The sequence below is a fragment of the Hypanus sabinus genome, chromosome 2 (assembly GCF_030144855.1).
Source record: "Hypanus sabinus isolate sHypSab1 chromosome 2, sHypSab1.hap1, whole genome shotgun sequence".
Taxonomy (NCBI): Eukaryota; Metazoa; Chordata; class Chondrichthyes; order Myliobatiformes; family Dasyatidae; genus Hypanus; species Hypanus sabinus.
In genome coordinates, this window is record NC_082707.1 from 190,900,874 (window position 1) to 190,919,426 (window position 18,553).

At 38.5% G+C, this 18,553-nt stretch overlaps 1 protein-coding gene across 7 annotated transcripts in view; it reads right to left on the reverse strand.

Annotated features, from left to right (window-relative positions):
• Window positions 1-18,553, reverse strand: part of LOC132389229 (poly(A) polymerase type 3-like) — a 69,446-nt gene that overhangs the window by 15,769 nt on the left and 35,124 nt on the right. For 2 of the 7 annotated variants that reach the window (XM_059961719.1, XM_059961709.1), the window contains exons 9-12: window positions 10,415-10,553; window positions 8,954-9,026; window positions 8,263-8,383; window positions 8,048-8,132 (exon numbers count right to left, since the gene is read on the reverse strand). In XM_059961719.1, coding sequence (XP_059817702.1) covers window positions 8,048-8,132; window positions 8,263-8,383; window positions 8,954-9,026; window positions 10,415-10,553 — 418 coding nt within the window. Of the gene's footprint in view, window positions 1-7,458; window positions 8,133-8,262; window positions 8,384-8,953; window positions 9,027-10,136; window positions 10,231-10,414; window positions 10,554-18,553 lie in introns of those variants that run through there. The other 5 variants (XM_059961726.1, XR_009510463.1, XR_009510462.1 and 2 more) reach the window with 5 other exon arrangements.

Genomic DNA, 18,553 nt, shown 5'->3' on the forward strand with positions numbered 1-18,553 from the left:
TGTTCCTTAAAAAAAATGTCATCTCCTCACACAAGTGTTGTTAATGATTAGTTTTCTATAAAAATGAAAAACATTTGGGTTTTTAAATGGTTAGATGCAGACACAGGTTGATTTGGAATTTCACTATTTCCAGTAGAAAAGATAGAGGGAAGATAAGTACATAAACCAATCTGGGAGTTAAATTAGAGAATTGTAGGATATAATATGAAGCAACCATATTTCAAAACACATTTCATAGAGCATTTCACTAATTGAGATACAAAACAGATAACCATAAAAAACTGTAAAGACAGTAGTTGATAAAATTCAAAAGAAGCCACAACTAAAAATCAGGGAAACACGTTAACATATATAAGAGTGATTCAATTCTGTCTTGTTTGGTTTTGCCATGGTAAATTCACTGCTCTAAGACACAAACAGGATGGGTCCAAAGTCACTGCTCTTTAGAGAAGTGATATTATTGAAAAAGTTTCTGAGAGGGTAGATGCTGAGTGACAACTTCATGTACTGGTAGGGCCACTTAAGGCTGAGATTTACCGAGAGTTGTGAATTATCCTCAGAATTGCAATGATCCTGTACAAACAAGGTTGACATCCAATAGATATGGGACCCTGAAAGGATCACAGTTGAGTTGATGATAATGCCATGATCTTACCTAATAGTGAGGAAGAGTTAATGGGATCACCTGCCCTGGGTTCTTTCCTAAGTTTTGACTGAAATCTACAGCAATTACATAAAATGGTGGAAAATAATGGAAGTTTGATTAACTATCTTCATCTGACTTTCTTTACAGATATTCCCCAGAGTGAATATACTCATTTTCCAATATTTCATTTTATTGTCCACTGTAGAGAACGAGATATAAAGATAACCATGGCCTCTTAAATACTTCACAAGAACAAAAGGAAGGAATCCAATTCTGAACAGAGACTTCAGTGATTGTGACAATAAACACAAAATGTGGAAACAATGAACTTCAGAAACAGGCTTGAGAAAATCTGCAGATGCTGGAAATCCAAAGCAACAGATACAAGTGCTGGAGGAACTCAGCAGGCCAGGCAGCATTTGTGGAAAAGAGTAAACAGTTGATGCTTCAGACAGAGACCATACATCATGTGATCATGGCTGGTATGATTTTTTTCACCATATTGCTTTCTGTCTGCTGACGTTGGTATTGGCTGTCCACTGAATTTAGTACACTATTTATATCAAATCTAATATCGCTGGTTCTAGAACAGTTGCAAAACTATTCTCAACACATTCGAGGTTTACTTGATTTAAAAAAACTTTGCCCACTTTTACAATCTGCATGCAAACTAGGGTCAATCATTTGTCTTGCTACACGTTAAATCTCTGGATTCATACAAATAGAGGGCTATGGGTAACCTTGAAGTAAGTATATGTTCAGCACAGCATTGTGGGACGAAGGGCCTGTATTGTGCGGTAGGTTTTCTATGTTTCTACATTTCACTCCCTGGGCAAATGATACTGTTGGTCAACAGACAACCATGCTACAATGTCTTAACTCTGCTCATGATACTTTAATCTATTCACTTACCTCTCCTTGTAAGTTCTTAACTGATGTGATTCTATTTTAATCACCAGAATTTTCACATATCCATCCCCACCACCAGATTCCCTTATTAGAAAGAAGGGAAACTTTAATCTCCATATATACAATCAAACTACTGAAGGCAGTTTTTGAGGATAAGTTCATGGAATTAATTTGTTACAGTTGACTATTGCTTGTGTAAAAAGGCAGTTAATTAAGGAAAAATATTTCAATGCTTTAGGAATTCATAGACGCAAATCCCAGTGTTGCAACTGTTTGGGGTAGATATTTACCCTTAAAGAATTCACAAATCACTACCCAAAGGTTTTAGATACAGAGTAAAATATTTTATGTAATTTTTGTGAAAAAAAAAATCACAATTTTTTTCAACTTGCATTTCTTGACACGTGCAGATGACATGGTTTCATGATAAATTAAATCATGATATGACACATTTACTGGGAAAGAATCCCTCTCACTGTTCCCCATGACATGGAGGTGTCCTGAATCAAGTTTGAGAGCAACAACTGATGGATGCTACACTTTTAAAATTAAACTGAACATGAAGCTGGAACGTCAGTAGAGATACAAAGGGAGGGCATTTAATATAATATTCCATAACAAAATAAATTTCACTGAGAAATAAGATCTCCATGGGAAAATTAATCCATCCAAGACCAACTTACATGATTTAGAATTATATTAAATAAGACAATGTTGACAAGAATAAACCAAAAGACAGGGTTTCACAAATCTACAAATAAGTAAAAATATAGAAAATGAGTAACATGGCAAGAAGATTGCAAGAGCATATAAAATTGAAAAAGACAACACAAGAAGGCAGAAAAAATGCTTACAGGGCACTTGGAAGTAATTGAAGCAATAAACCTTTTTTGATATATAAGACACAATAAACTTACCTGAAAAATGCTGAGCATCTGGTGAAAAGTGAATAATTGTAATAAATAGAAACTTGAGAAATTAACGGACTTAAAGCTGACAGACCCCTGTGAACTACTGACATACAAATGCTGGTCCTAAAAGTGCTTGATGCAAAGGTTATGAATGCACTGGGGGCGATCTTGCAAAATTCCTGGTAAACTCGTATACGCTCAATGGATTGGAATGTGGCAAATGTCACACGTCTATTCAAGAAAGGAGTTGGAGAAAATATTTAACTACTTGTTCACCCAAGTTGTCAGAAAAATTCCAAAATCTTCATTAAAGGGTATGGTAATGGGTATGTCACGTGTCTGCAATTCAGTCCTCTTCTTGTATTCCGGTTTCATGCACACGCTTACTTTGGCCACATAACAACCACTCTTACATACTCGCTAATTTCTCCCTACAGATTTAATTATTTTATTTTTAGTTTACTGTCCAACTGCTCTAATTTTGCTTATTTTTCACAATGTTATTCATCTGGAATACATATTAACTCTTTATCTTGAGAGCTTCCACTTAGTTCAATTAGTTAAGAACCTGGGACAGATCCTTTTCTCAGCTCCCTAATTTGTTCATCCTTATACCAGTGTGGGCACTGTTCAACAGATTATGCCTTAAAAGCATTTAAAAAAAAAATTCCTAGCATGCATTGCACAGGATCAATTGTCTAAAGTTGTCAGCTCCAAACACAGAATGTTCCTGTTTTCTCCAACATCACTCTCAGTCTGTTTTGATATCTTGTTTCTGCCACATCAGTAATGTTCCCATTCAGGCTTTTTACCACGAGTAAAAAGGCATTTCTCAATATATTATACTGGCAGGATTAGTTCCTATGCATTCTCATTTTCTATGTTCATTTGGAGTCCTTTGCCTTATAAGAAGCCACATTTGGAAGTGCAGCAAACTATCCAGTGCACACTGACTTGCACTCCAGCCTAATGACTCCAATCTGGAAATGTGTTTGGGAAATTCTCAGTGTGCAATACTCTAACGTACTACAGTCTCATTTCAACTTATTCTGTTGCACCTCAGAAATAAGGATGAAAACTGGCATTAAAGACTAACTTGTTTGGAACTAAGAATGCACTTGGAAAATCTAGAGTATCAATCGTTAAACTAAAGCCTACAATTGCAGGTGTAAAATATGAATTCATGGCACAGGAATATATACTGTGTGAGATATTAACAAAACCCATGACAGATGGCCCATCAAACTTTTCTTGCATTTTACAGTGCTTTGAAAAAGTATTCAGCCCCAAACCCTTTGTTCACATTGAGTATTTCAACCAGAAATTTTGATTAATTTAACTGAGAATATTAATTGGTGAATCACATGCTCCTTTTTTCTCTGTAGAGCCCCAAAACATGGAAAATTGCAAAGTATGAAAAACTGAAATGTCAGTAGTTCAAAAGTATTCATCCCCCTTTGCTCAATACTTTGTTGAACCACCTCTCACAGCTATTACAGACATTAGTCTTTTTGGATAAATCTCTAACAACTTTGCACAACATGATAGGGCAAGATTTGCTCATTCCTCCTTGCAAAATTGCTCAAGCTGTGCAAGGTTAGTTGGGGAGCTGCAGTGAATGGCAATCTTGAGGTCTTGTCAGAGATATTCAATCAGGTCAGGACTCAGACTGGACCACTCAAAGGTATCAGTTTTCTTCATCTGAAGACTCTCCATGGTTGTTCTGGCAGTGTGTTTTGGGTCATTGCCCTGCTGAAAGATGAACCTCTTCCCCCAGTTTCTGGCAGAGGCTAGCAGGGTTTTTTTTAAAAAACCTAGGATCTCTCTGTTTACCTAACAGCATTCATTTTCCCATCAATCCTGACCAGATTTCCAGTACTCGCTGCTGAAGAGCATCCCCATAGCATGATGCTAACTCCACTACACTTTGCAGTAGGGATGGCATTACTTGGCTGATGTGCAGTATTAGATTTACGCCACACGTACCACTAAAAGAAGCATATCCTTACCTGTAAAGACTTTGCAAAGCATCACTCAGAAGATACTATAAAGATGTGGAAGAACGTCTTGTGGTTTGGATGAGACTAAAGTGGAACTTTTTGGCCTCAACACTAAGTGGTAAGTGTAGTGTAAATGTTTTAGTTTTTCATGCTTTACAATTTTCTTTGTTTTTTGGCTCTAAAGTGATTATACAAATAAAAACTCTCAGTTAAATTGATCAAAATCTTTGGTTGCAACACTCATTTATGCGAGCAAAGTATTAGGGGTTGAATATTTTTTTCAAGGCAAGTAATTGTGGGAAGAATATTTCTAGTTGTACTAAATCTGTTCAATGTTCACCTCAGGCTTACTCTAAAGGGGACTGAATGAAAGGAAACTTTATTTCTGGTAATTATAAAATTCACTAAATTACATCTAGTTTCAACACAGGTTGCACTATGTTTTGGAAAAGAAGAGAAAGTAACATTATTCACCAACTAAACCTAGAGCAAGTGATTTAACCTGACAAACATCTTCTAGCTGTGATTGGTGAATATTAAGCCTTTGGTAGTGGTACACTTACAAAATGGTGGATGAACTCAGCAGGTCAGGTAACATCTATGGAAAAGAATGAACAGTCGATGCTTCAGGTTGAGAACATGCACTGTCCTGATGAACAGTCCCATCTCGAAATGTCAACTGTTTATTCCTTTCCATAGATGCTGTCTGACCTGCTGAATTCCTCCACCATTTTGTGTGTTACTCTGGATTTCCAGCGTCTGCAGAGTCTCTTGTGGTCATGGCAGTGATACAGGTGGTTGGGAAGGGTGAAGCAGAAAGGGTGTGTGTCGGGTGGAAGATAATGGGTGCCTAGTTCAATACTCGTGTCTTATGACAATGCGTAAGATTTGGATTCAGATTTCCAGCATTTGCAGTATTTAACTTTTAGGTAGCATTAACATCAAGTTATAATCATCCAAGGAATGAATGAAAGCAAGGTACAAAATTAGTTCATTATTTTGAGTAGCTTTAATTTCCTGTTTTCCATCATCTTTAATCTTACATTACTATAAATCTGAAATGAAACCAGGCACCAGATTGAATGACTCTTACTGTAATTCAATAAATATGATCCAAGACAACAAATCCACCCAAAACCACTTATAGTTATTAAACAATCTCATGCAGGATTTACATTTACCTCTGCTTCAATTTTAACTACAGTCCAAATATAATATCCTCAAGCCAGAACACAGTTCCACTAGGGGTCATATGTCAGAGCTAGGCAAGTTAGGTTTATACCCTGAGAATGTAAAACTCATAACTTATTTTAGTAGTTGTTTAAATTTCAAGCACTTTCTGCTAATAACATTCTGAATTTCTTGATGACAGCTGTTAACAGACAGACATTCAACCATTTTGCTAGGAAAAGTGTCTTTATTAGGAAAATGGATACACTTAACACAACTTTAGCAATATTACAAATTAACCCACAGTTTATTGTTGGACTACATTTAGGATGTGCCAAATTATTTTGGAGAACATGTATTCTTCAGATTCTAAACACCAAGTCTCACTTCGAATACAATATTCTGAAAGAAACCAGTCTTAATATTGTATTTTTCAGTAAGCACATAATCTTTCAAGTCAACATAATTGATTTATTACGGCACCAGTACCCTGTCAAATAATTTACCTAAACAAATACAATGCTATATATAGCTAGATCAAAAGTAAAATTTATTATAATAGATTAAGACCCCCATTATCTATTATTTCTGCTGTAAAAGTGGTTTCCCATACAGTAAGGGCAAACAACTTTTGGTTTTGGTATAAGATTTTCTTCACTGATTACATCTCCAATCTACACAGGGGCCAGAGACTGCCAAAGCTCCTAAGCCATGAACTATAACTGGTTAAGCATTTTAGTTGAAAAGATGCCCGTTAACTAATAACTTGTTCAAAGCACAACTATTTGTGTCACTTACATTGTTCAATGTTAATTATTGATAAAAGTTTAAATTCAAAAGTGAATTGAGTTATCAAAATGAGAAACTTTATACAGATGTATATTTTCATCATCCTGGTCAGCCAAAAGCCAAGTAATAAATCATACTGCATCTACCCTAGTGAAAGGACACACTAGATTTATAAAGTCTGGTACCTTCCCTCTATTTATAAAGGCATCTATGTTTGTTAACGGAATGATAAAGCAGAGGGAGTAGTTCAGATTCACAATCTACTGATGTTCAAAATTAATTACTTCAGTCAGAAACACTGCAAGTTTACTTTGTTGGCATCCAGCCTACTGAAAGTTGCATAATTTAAATATCTAAATCCCCTAAATGTGAAGCAAATGCCTCAGTGTGAGAAGTTCAGTAAGTGCAAAATCAACAGTCAGTTTGTCTATGATTCCTTACTAACGTAGAGTTAAAGGGGGCAACTACCTAAACAACACCTTAATAAAAGGAAGTAACCTAGTTTTACACTAGTACATGCATGCCATACTACATCAGATAACAAAGTACAATTCTAATCTCATGTGTCCACCCGTAGCATTCAACGCACCTATTCTTCCTGAGTAAGATGTACCAGTTGGTAAGTTTATTGGTCACTGTATATTGTCCCCTGATCAGACTAGGATTAAATCGGGGGATTTGCTGGGCATGACCTGACTCAAAGGGCAGAAAGGGCCTATTTTATGATGCATCACAACAAATAAATAAAAAGTAAATAATGGCTAATTTGTCCGTCCTTATTTATGGTTAATGTAATATTTTTACACGTCAAAATTAGATAAAAGATCTGAACAGAAATTAGATCACATTAAAAGTCTTCATTGCCCTAATGGGTGAAGAAAGTTATTGGGAGAAGAAAGTGTTCATTTCAAAGTTTATTACTTTTACCTACCAGGTCTTAGTTTTCTGTATTCCATAATTTTCAAAAAATATATAAATGTAACTGATTCCTAGAATGACTGCAGTGTAGAAAAACTCAAAAGGACACAGTACATTAAAAATTAACATTTTTAATGCATTTAAAAATAGATAACAATCAAGTAGAGTATGCATTACAAGCAGTCTCATGCAGCAGTTGGAAGGTGCAATACGCCATCCAGTGGCAAATTCAGAAAAAGGTCTTGATAAATAAATGTTTCCAGCTACTATCTAATTTTGGCATTAGATGTGAAAAATAAAATAAATATCTGGGGAGAAGTAAAAAGATATTCAAAATCTTCAATTAATTCACAAGTCAAGTGAACTTCCAGAGTTCAAGTACAATAATATCACAGTCTGTCACACTTCAAAGTTAGCATTCTTATTGTGATCATAGTGAACACAGGTCACTAATAACCCGGTTGAAAGGGAACATTTCGCAGCACAATCAATATTAGTCATTAACTGAAGATCGCTACTTATTTGAAATATTACTACTTGGCTGCTCTCAGCTTTGGATTGAATCACAAATGCTTGGAGCGTTTACTTCTTTTTTCCTCTTGGGAACAGGAAGAGAAGCTGCTTCAGGTTTCCTGAATAGCAAGCAAAATAGAAGCTAACCCTCACAATGTACTTCCTACTCAAAAAGGTAATTGAATACATACTTGTACTTTTGAAAGAAGTTTGGAGCTTCAAAGAGTTTGGACCATTCCATTTTACCCATTAAAATTTCATCTGTGATCGAAAGACCTGTGGGGACAAAAGGGATTGCTTAACTGTATTTATAATCAATATGTGAGAACAATTGAGAGAAATCTCATGAAAGCCTTAGAAACTTTTAGCACAGGGCAAAACCTTCCAAAAAATTTAAATTACTTGCCTTGCTTGAACTCCTCCATCATTACAGCCCGGGTAGATGCAGAAACATTGTACGTTGAGTTTTGTTGTGGGTAGGCTGGTGTAATAATTGGCATGAGGTGGTATCTGTCACTTGGGTTAACCTACACAAAAAATAATAATCCATTGCTGTTACACATGAGTATACAAGGACTAAATATAATTCAAGTATTATTTGTATTTAAGGTAATTTAAATGATTGAATTAACCTTTAATATATATAGTAAATTTTAAACATTTTTAGTGGTCATTTTTGAATTCTGGAGGAATATTACAAAATTTAAAGCAGACAGAACTGAACAAGTCCTCTATGAGCCTCTTCCCAATACCTTCCTCTCCCTCATACAGATCTGGATTCTTTAAGTGCAACTGGGTCAAAACATATTGTTTAAAGCATCCAATAATAATCATCATAAAAGTTAAATATGCTTTGAAGTTATGATGTAAAGATAGAAAATAACTCCCATCTGGAAAACAAAGATTTGTCACAAAATTTTAATAATCAATACCCATATTTTTATTTTCCTATCATATTTGTGTCTAGTTTCCATAAATCACATATATCCTCAGAACAGATCTTATTAAGGCCAATCATTAAGTATGACACAGTATCTTCAACTAGAAAATATGAACCAATGCTACCATACTCAAAGCTGTTCGCTCACTTAACCTACCCGTGGATCCCATACTGGCAAATTGAGATTGCAGTCCTCAGGCTGTTTTAATAAAACAGGATTTGGCCATTCCCTGCCAAGAAAGAAACAACACTCATTGAATGTCCATGATTTCCATACCAAACTTCTAACTGACAAAAGCACATTTTTAGTAGTTTCCTTTCTCAGGAACTGACATTATGTTTTATATCAGTGTTTACATTAATTATATGTATACAGATTAAATTGATCTTTTCACAGATGTAGGAAAATGGAACTGCTAGCCTACCTGGTGGTAAAAATATTTCTTGTGCCTCAAATCAGACAGAAGAAATCTCAAAACCATATTAATAAGGAAAGCCTTTTCCTTGCCAAACCAAGGATTTGTTTTATATTATTGGCGAATGCAATATTTTAAGACTGATTAAATTTAGTTCTATTTAGATTTGGGCACTTAATCTGTCTTCTGCATTGTACTAACTTGACTGTCAGTGCAACAGTACATGATGATGGGAACAAATATTTCAGCACAGTGAATGGAGATTTCACACTGCCAATTTTAACTGATAAAAAATAAGATCACAATCAGTTATAAAATAGAATAAACTGTTTAAATTTGCAAAGCTTTTGGGAAAACTATTGCACTCCAGTCAATATTGAAGGGACTTTTCCAAACCAGAGAATTGAAAATTGAGATATACTGTTGCAACTTTGGTTAAATACTTGGGATTTAGTAGACGTTAACATAACATGCAAATTATTTACTGAATAAGGAATTATACAAAATGATGGAGGAATTCCTTTACCATTTTGTGTGTGTTGTTCTAGATTTCCAGCAGCTGCAGAATATCTTGTATGTTGATAAAATTTAGTTAGGATAGTTTACAGTTAAACAAATATATATTAAGAAATTCCAAACTAGCAGAAACAAGACACTGATATACATCAGTCAGCAGCTTTCACAACGGCATCTACATTCCATAGGAAAGGCAGCAAGCTACAAATGTGGGATATCAGTTTACACATGAACAATTAAAAATTATTTATTCTATTAACTTTCATCCTCCTCCTTTAGTCCTTAAAAGTGTATGCTTATCAAGAATAATTTGCATCTTGACTCCATTTACTAAACTCAACCCCACATTAAGTTAAAAATATATCAATCATTAGCATTATATTTTAATTTATACACATCTAGGAAAGATAGTTGCACATTTAATTTACCTTATTTGTGACAAACTGTTTTCTGATTTCAGTCGTGCATTAACTATCTTTTAACTAGATTTTGCCGCCTTGTTCTGAAAGGAAATAGTTTGTCAGCCACAAACCTGTCAGATCCCTTTATCATTTTAAACACCTTACTTACATCAATCATTTAAACAAAATGTTTACACATACAGCCAAAATTTCAGTGTAACAAGGGCTAACAAGTACATCTGGTGAAATCACTTTGCAATCAGATTCACTGAAATCAACACTCACCATTTTGAAAAAACCAAGAAGAACTTGTGTACTAGGGTTGATGCAACAGCATTGGGGTACAGTTGGCATGTCCTTGCCACCAACATGGCCCATGACACACCACCCAGAAAGCCTAGTATGTTAGAATAAATGTTGTGACCTATAAAAACAGATTTATTTTAAACATTGGTGATGCAAATGGTTTATGTACATTACAATATTTATCACAATTTTAAATATTCTAGGCCACTACTCCAACTTCTTGAACCTACATCAATGGTTTCCCAGCTACAGATTATACACTAAATGCAACAGGGGACTGAGTGTAGTTTATGCAAGTTAGCTGATGACAATAAATTGAGTGGAAAAGCAAACTGTGCAGGGGATGTGGAGAGTCTGTAGATAGATAGAGAATAGATTTAAGCTAGTAGGCAAGCATATGGTAAACGGAGTACAATGTTTACAAGTAAAAAAAGATCAGATTATTTAAATGGTAAAAGATTGCAACATGTTGTTGTGCAGAGGAACTCAGGAGAAATCAGAAAAGGGTGGTTCACAAATTCAAATGGTTATCAAGAAGACAAATGAAACGTTGGCCTTCACTGTTAGAAGGAACAAATTTAAGAGCAGAGAGGTTATGCTGTAGACGTACAGAATACTGGTGAGGCTAGAGTACTATGTGCAGTTCTGGTCTGCTTACTTGAGAAAAAACATATTGCCTTTGGAGATGGTGCAAAGGATGGTTCAGCTATAGTCCTATAGGAATCGAAGTTGAACAACGTGAACCAGGAACCAGTTTCCAACAAATACTATTACTTTAAACCACCACTAGCTAATTCATACTGGAGAAGGAACAAATTGCAGGTCAGAAAACAAAGTTAATGCTGTTCTATTATTCCCAAGGAAAGGTTATATGAAAAAAGTTGACGTCAATAATTTGTAAAAGTTCCATTTTGTTCGTTTTGAGGAGGCCCTCCACTAGCCAGGGTCAACCATGGACGTTGTATCCCACCTGTCTACATTTACGCAACCCAGTACATAGCCAGGGCAGTATGATATGGAGGGCAAGCTGTTGCTCACGCAGCAGGCTCCCCTTCTCCATGCAGCTGATGAATCCAAAGGAACGACAGAGCCTGATACAGTTTTGCACCAGCAGTGTTGCAGGAGCTGGCAGTCAATGTTGAACTCAACTTAGGACTGCCTTTAAGGACCCCAGCTTCAAAATTTTCCTTGGGGTTTAATCCTGAAGCAGTCCCCCGAGAACTGGTATAGCCGCAAGACCGCGGAGATTTGAGATCAGAGTTTTCTTTCTCCTAGATGAGCTGCCAACTACAGCTGACAAGCCCATCTGCCTGGAGTGTCTGGTTTTAAGGCACCTGTAACCCACGTCTGCCCCTTCTCCTGTCGGTAAAAATGGTTCCACCTGGCTTAGTAGCTAAGCCACACTTGAAGGCCAGAAGTTGGACTTGGTTGTCAGAAGCTATTTGTGATGCATATCATAGGGTGCATTTAATAGGTAGTGGGAGCTTATCACCACTACATCCCTCCCCTCACCCTGGCTATGACAACCGGTTGTTTTTACATCTTATTTACTGTAAAAAAAAGCATAATTTCACAGGTGATAAATTTACAATAAACATTCAGATAATCTACCCATACCAATCTACGTTTACCTTGATTCTTGCTTTTGTCAAAGACAGCTGCCATGTTGGCTGCTTCCTCTAAATGTTCAATGTTCTTTGTTGAAATGTTGCATGCTTAAAATGATTTTATCTGACCAAAATAATCTTATTATGTGTCACCAGCTGCATGAATGATTCAAATAGCACTGTTTAGTCCAAGCTGTTTTTCCCTTTAAAGCCTAGTGTCAATGAAGCATTCAACTGCTTGCATCACAGAAAAAATACACCTGTGGTCTTATATTTCCACAAAAACATTTTTGACAAGAACTGAGAATATATCACCAGAGGTGAGATCTGTGACTGGCTTCCAGGACCTTCGGTGAACTTACCGTATATTCCGGAGTATAAGCCGACCCCTCATTTTCAAGGTTAAAAAAGTGACTTTTTCTTTTTCATGTTACCTTTGTATAAGCCGACCCCCTTTTGTAGAGGTTTTCGATTTAACCAGAAAAGATCACAAGATCTCACATGCCGGTACTCAGCTTTGCCTGATCCGGAACCGGAAATTTTTGTGAACCTGTACCTTCTAAGAAAACGGGCCTACACACTGTACAGCGTTATAAGCAAATGCTTAATAAATATATCAGGGAGGGAAATTTTGGATTAGGTTTCCAATGGAAAAGAATCCTCTGAAATGTAACCCCCGTGAAACCATTTAGTGCCCATCATAATCTCGTTAGAACATAATACCGGGCGGCCGGATCAGTACGTGTACTTAGTATTGAGTTCGCGACCACCATGTACAAAAGATTAAAACAAATGTGATATGATGCTGGCTTCAAGTTGAAGGTTGTTGATTTTGCTAAAGGAATGAATAATTCTGCAGCTGTTAAGAAGTTTAGTGTAAACGAGAAACAAGTGAAAAAGTGGAAGAAAGGCAGAGGACACACTGAGGGAAATGCCAAAGACAAAATGCGAAAACCGCAGGAAAACATGCCAGTGGCCAGAACTGGAAGAAAAAGTTTTAGAGTGGGTGAATCACCAGTGATCGTCTGGATACATTGTTACCAGAGAAATGATTCGAGTTCAAGTGTTGAAATGGGATGAAAAACACCGTGAGGTCAGCAAAAATTTCAAAGCTATGCAAAGTTGGTGCACCCGATTTATGAATAGATGTGATCTTATGTTGAGACAAAAAACAAAGATTGCTCAGAAAATTCCCATGGGGTGTTGTTTACGTTCAAGAACGCTGCTGGATGGATGAAGTGGGTTGCTTGAAGTTGGTTAAAGAGATGTGGCGTTGATGTCCCAAAGGTTTTGGGGAGGAAAAGTCGCTCCTTGTCTGGGACATGTTCAAAGTGCACTTGTCAGGTGAGACAAAAGCAGCATTGAAAGCTGAAAATACAGACATTGCAGTCATCCCTGATGGTTTGATGTCCGTGCTCCAGCCACTAGATGTGAGTTTAAACAAACCATTCAAAGAATTCATGCGTCGATAGTGGAACGAATTTGACTCAAAAACAGCCAATAAATACGACCTGTCTTCCATGTATTTGTTTTTCCAAAGTTGGCACCCTCTGTGTAAGCCAACCCCCTAATTTTAGGACCAAAAATTAGGGCCAAATTTTCGGCTAATACACTGGAATTGGAAGTTCTCTTACTAAGTAAGTCGGAACAGGTACATCCAGTATTACTTAGCGTCAGTTCCCGAGTTCGATCTAGTGACAGATCCCTCCCAAATGTGCTCTCCACCATGCCAGGTTGATATGGAGGATCAAAACCCAATAATTAAACCACTGCGCTGCTTAGACAATAGACAATAGGTGCAGGAGTAGGCCATTCAGCCCTTCTAGCCAGCAGCATCATTCACTGTGATCATGGCTGATCATACACAATCAGTACCCTGTTCCTGCCCTCTCCCCATATCCCTTGACCCCGCTATCTATAAGAGCTCTATCTAACTCTCTCTTGAATGCATCCAGAGACTTGGCCTCCACTGCCTTCTGGGGCAGAGCATTCCACATATCCACCACTCTCTGGGTGAAAAAGTTTTTCCGCATCTCAGTTATAGTGTCAGAAATAAGGCAGATGAGCTTGAAGCTCAGATGAAAATGGGGAACTACGATATTGTTGGGATAACGGAGACATGGCTGCAAGGGGATCAGGCCTGGGAATTGAGTGTACCAGGGTATACGTGCTATCGTAGAGACAGAAATATGGGAAGAGGGGGTGGGGTGGCCCTGTTGGTGAGGAATGAGATTCAGTCCTTAGCAAGAGGTGACTTGGGAACAGGGGAAGTAGAGTCTGTGTGGATTGAGCTGAGGAACAGCAAGGGTAAAAAGACCCTAATGGGTGTTGTGTACAGGCCCCCAAACAGTAGCGTGGATATTGGGTACAAGTTGATTAGGGAGTTAACATTGGCATGTGCTAAAGGTAATGCAGTCGTTATGGGAGATTTCAACATGCAGGTGAACTGGGAGAATCAGGTAGGTGCTGGACCCCAGGATAGGGAGTTTGTGGAGTGTCTAAGGGATGTATTTTTGGAACAGCTTGTGCTTGAGCCAACCAGGAATGAGGCTATTTTGGACTTGGTGATGTGTAATGAACAGGAATTGATAAGTGATCTTGAAGTAAAGGAGCCATTAGGAAGTAGTGATCATAACATGATAAGTTTTTATCTACAACTTGAGAGGGATAAGGGCAGATCAGAGGTGTCAGTGTTGCAATTAAATAAAGGAGACTACGGAGCCATGAGGGAAGAGCTGGCCAAAGTTAAATGGGCGGATGCCCTGGCAGGAAAGACAGTGGATCAGCAGTGGCAGATATTCTTGGGCATAATACAAAAGATGCAAAAGCAGTTCATTCCAATGAGAAGGAAGGATTCAAAGAGGGGGAAGGGGCCACAGTGGTTGACAAAGGAAGTCAGAGATTGTATAGCATTAAAGAAAAAGAAGTATGACAGGGCTAAGATGAGTGGAAATACAGATGATTGGGAAAGTTTTAAGGAGCAGCAGATCTTAACTAAAAAAGCAATACGGAGAGAAAAAATCAGGTATGAGCTCAGTCTAGCCAGGAATATAAAAGGGGATAGCAAAAGCTTTTTTAGCTATGTGAAGAGAAAGAAGATAGTTAAGAACAATGTTGGCCCCTTGAAGAATGAATTGGGAGAAATTGTTATGGGAAACAGGGAAATGGCAACAGAATTTAATGAATACTTTAGATCTGTCTTCACCAGGGAGGACACAAGCAATCTCCCAGATGTATGGATGGGCCAGGGTCATAAGATATCAGAGGAATTGAGACAGATTGGCATTAGGAAAGAAACTGTGATGAGTAGACTGGTAGGACTGAAGGCTAATAAATCCCCGGGTCCAGATGGTCTGCATCCGAGGGTTCTAAAAGTGGCTCAGGAAATTGCGGATGCATTGGTAATCATTTTCCAATGTTCCTTAGATTCAGGATCAGTTCCTGAAGGTTGGAGAGTGGCTAATGTTACCCCACTTTTCAAGAAGGGAGGGAAGGAGAAAACGGAGAACTATCGCCCTGTTAGCCTAACGTCAGTCGTGGGGAAGATGCTTGAGTCCATTATTAAGGACGAAATAGTGGCACATCTAGATGGCAGAAATAGGATTAGGCCAAGCCAGCATGGATTTACCAAGGGCAAATCATGCTTGACTAATCTGTTGGAGTTTTTTGAGGGTGTAACAAGGATGTTAGAGGAGGGTAAGCCAGTGGATGTTGTATACCTAGATTTTCAGAAGGCATTCGATAAGGTGCCACATAGGAGATTGGTGAGTAAAATCAGAGCTCATGGCATTGGGGGCAGGGTTTCAACATGGATAGAAAACTGGTTGGCAGATAGAAAGCAAAGGGTAGCAGTGAATGGGTGTTTCTCGGACTGGCTGGAGGAGACTAGTGGGGTACCACAGGGCTCTGCATTGGGACCACAGCTCTTTACGATTTATGTCAATGATTTAGATGAGGGCATTGAAAACTATATCAGCAAGTTTGCTGACGATACTAAACTGGGTGGCAGTGTGACATGCGAAGAGGACGTTAGGAGAATACAGGGAGACTTGGATAGGCTGGGTGAGTGGGCAGATACTTGGCAGATGTCATTCAATGTGAATAAATGTGAAGTTATCCACTTTGGAAGCAGGAACAAGAGGGCAGAGTATTATCTGAACGGTGTAGAGTTAGGTAAGGGAGAAATGCAAAGAGACCTAGGAGTCCTAGTTCACCAGTCAATGAAGGTGAATGAGCAAGTGCAACAGGCAGTGAAGAGGGCAAATGGAATGTTGGCCTTTGTTACAAGGGGAATTGAATACAAGAGCAAGGATGTCCTTTTGCATTTGTACAGGGCCCTGGTGAGACCACACCTGGAATATTGTGTACAGTTTTGGTCTCCAGGTTTAAGGAAGGACATTCTGGCAGTTGAGGAAGTGCAGCATAGATTCACTAGGTTGATTCCTGGGAATGGCAGGGCTGTCTTACGCAGAGAGATTGGAGAGATTGGGCTTGTACACGCTGGAATTGAGGAGATTGAGAGGGGATCTGATTGAAACGTTTAAGATAATTAAAGGATTTGATAGGATTGAGGCAGGAAATATGTTCCAGATGTTGGGAGAGTCCAGTACCAGAGGGCATGGATTGAGAATAAGAGGTCAGTTATTTAAAACAGAGTTGAGGAAGAGCTTCTTCTCCCAGAGAGTTGTGCAGGTGTGGAATGCACTACCTCGGAAGACGGTGGAGGCCAATTCTCTGGATGCTTTCAAGAAGGAGCTAGATAGATATCTGATGGATAGGGGAATCAAGGGATATGGGGACAAGGCAGGGACTGGGTATTGATAGTGAAAGAGCAGCCATGATCTCAGAATGGCAGTGCAGACTCGAGGGGCCGAATGGTCTACTTCTGCACCTATTGTCTATTGTCTAAATGGCTTACCCCTTATTCTTAAACTGTGCCCTCTAGATCTGGACTCACCCACCAGCGGGAACATGCATCCTGCCTCCAGCGTGTCCAATCCCTTAATAATCTTATATGTCTCAATCAGATCCCCTCTCATCCTTCTAAATTCCAGTGTATACAAGCCCAGTCGCTCCAATCTTTCAACATATGACAGTCCCGCCAACCCGGGAATTAACCTTGTGAACCTACGCTGCACTCCCTCAATAGCAAGAATGTCCTTCCTCAAATTTGGAGACCAAAACTGCAGACAATACTCCAGGTGGGTTCTCGCCAGGGCCCAGTACAACTGCAGAAGGACCTCTTTACTCCTATACTCAATTCCTCTTGTTATAAAGGCCAGCATGCCATTAGCTTTCTTCACTGCCTGCTGTACCTGCATACTTGTTTTCATTGACTGATGTACAAGAACACCTAGATCTCATTGTGCTTCCCCTTTTCCTAACTTGACTCCATTTAGATAGTAATCTGCCTTCCTGTTCTTGCCACCAAAGTGGATAACCTCACATTTATCCACATTAAACTGCATCTGTCATACATTTGCCCACTCACCCAACCTGTCCAAGTCACCCTGCATTCTCATAACATCTTCATGACATTTCACACTACCACCTAGCTTTGTGTCATCAGGAAATTTACTAATGTTACTTTTAATCCCTTCATCTAAATCATTAATGTATATTGTAAACAGCTGCGGTCCCAGCACCGAACCTTGCGGTACCCCACTGGTCACAGCCTGCCATTCTGAAAGGGACCCGTTAATTGCTACTCTTTGTTTCCTGTCAGCCAGCCAATTTTCAATCCATGTCAGTACTCTGCCCCCAATACCATGTGCCCTAATTTTGCCCACTAATCTCCTATGTGGGACTTTATCAAAAGCTTTCTGGAAGTCCAGGTACACTACATCCACTGGCTCTCCCTTGTCCATTTTCATAGATACTTCCTCAAAAAACTCCAGAAGATTAGTCAAGCATGATTTTCCCTTCATAAATCCATGCTGACTTGGATTGATCCTTCTACTGCTATCCAAATGTGTCGAAATTTCATCTTTTATAATTGACTCCAGCATCTTTCCCACCACAGACGTCAGGCTAACCGGTCTATAATTCCCTGTTTTCTCTCTCCCTCCTTTCTTGAAAAGTGGGACAACATTAGCCACCCTCCAGTCAGCACGAACTGTACCTGAATCTATAGAACATTGGAAAATTAGCTATATTAGTAGAAAAATAGCTATAATTAGTAATAATTATAGTTTTCATCGGGCAGAGCCTTTCTCACTTTATCCTCTAAAATTGTTCCGATCATTGACCGACGTAGCCTAACACTTTTCCAATGACCAACGGCATTTCACCTCTTTCCGATCGCTTTATTATTTCCACTTTATTTTCAATCGTTATCGTGATTATTTTCGTGAACAGAAACACTGCGGATTCAGATCTCTGCCACTGGGTCCTAATGTCTACCGCACTGAGACAGGTTAAATAAGGTCTTGAGTTCCGCTGGGTCCTAAGGTTCACCGCATTGAAAAAGGTTGAATAAGGGACTTGGGCATCTGTAAATTTTGGTATCCAC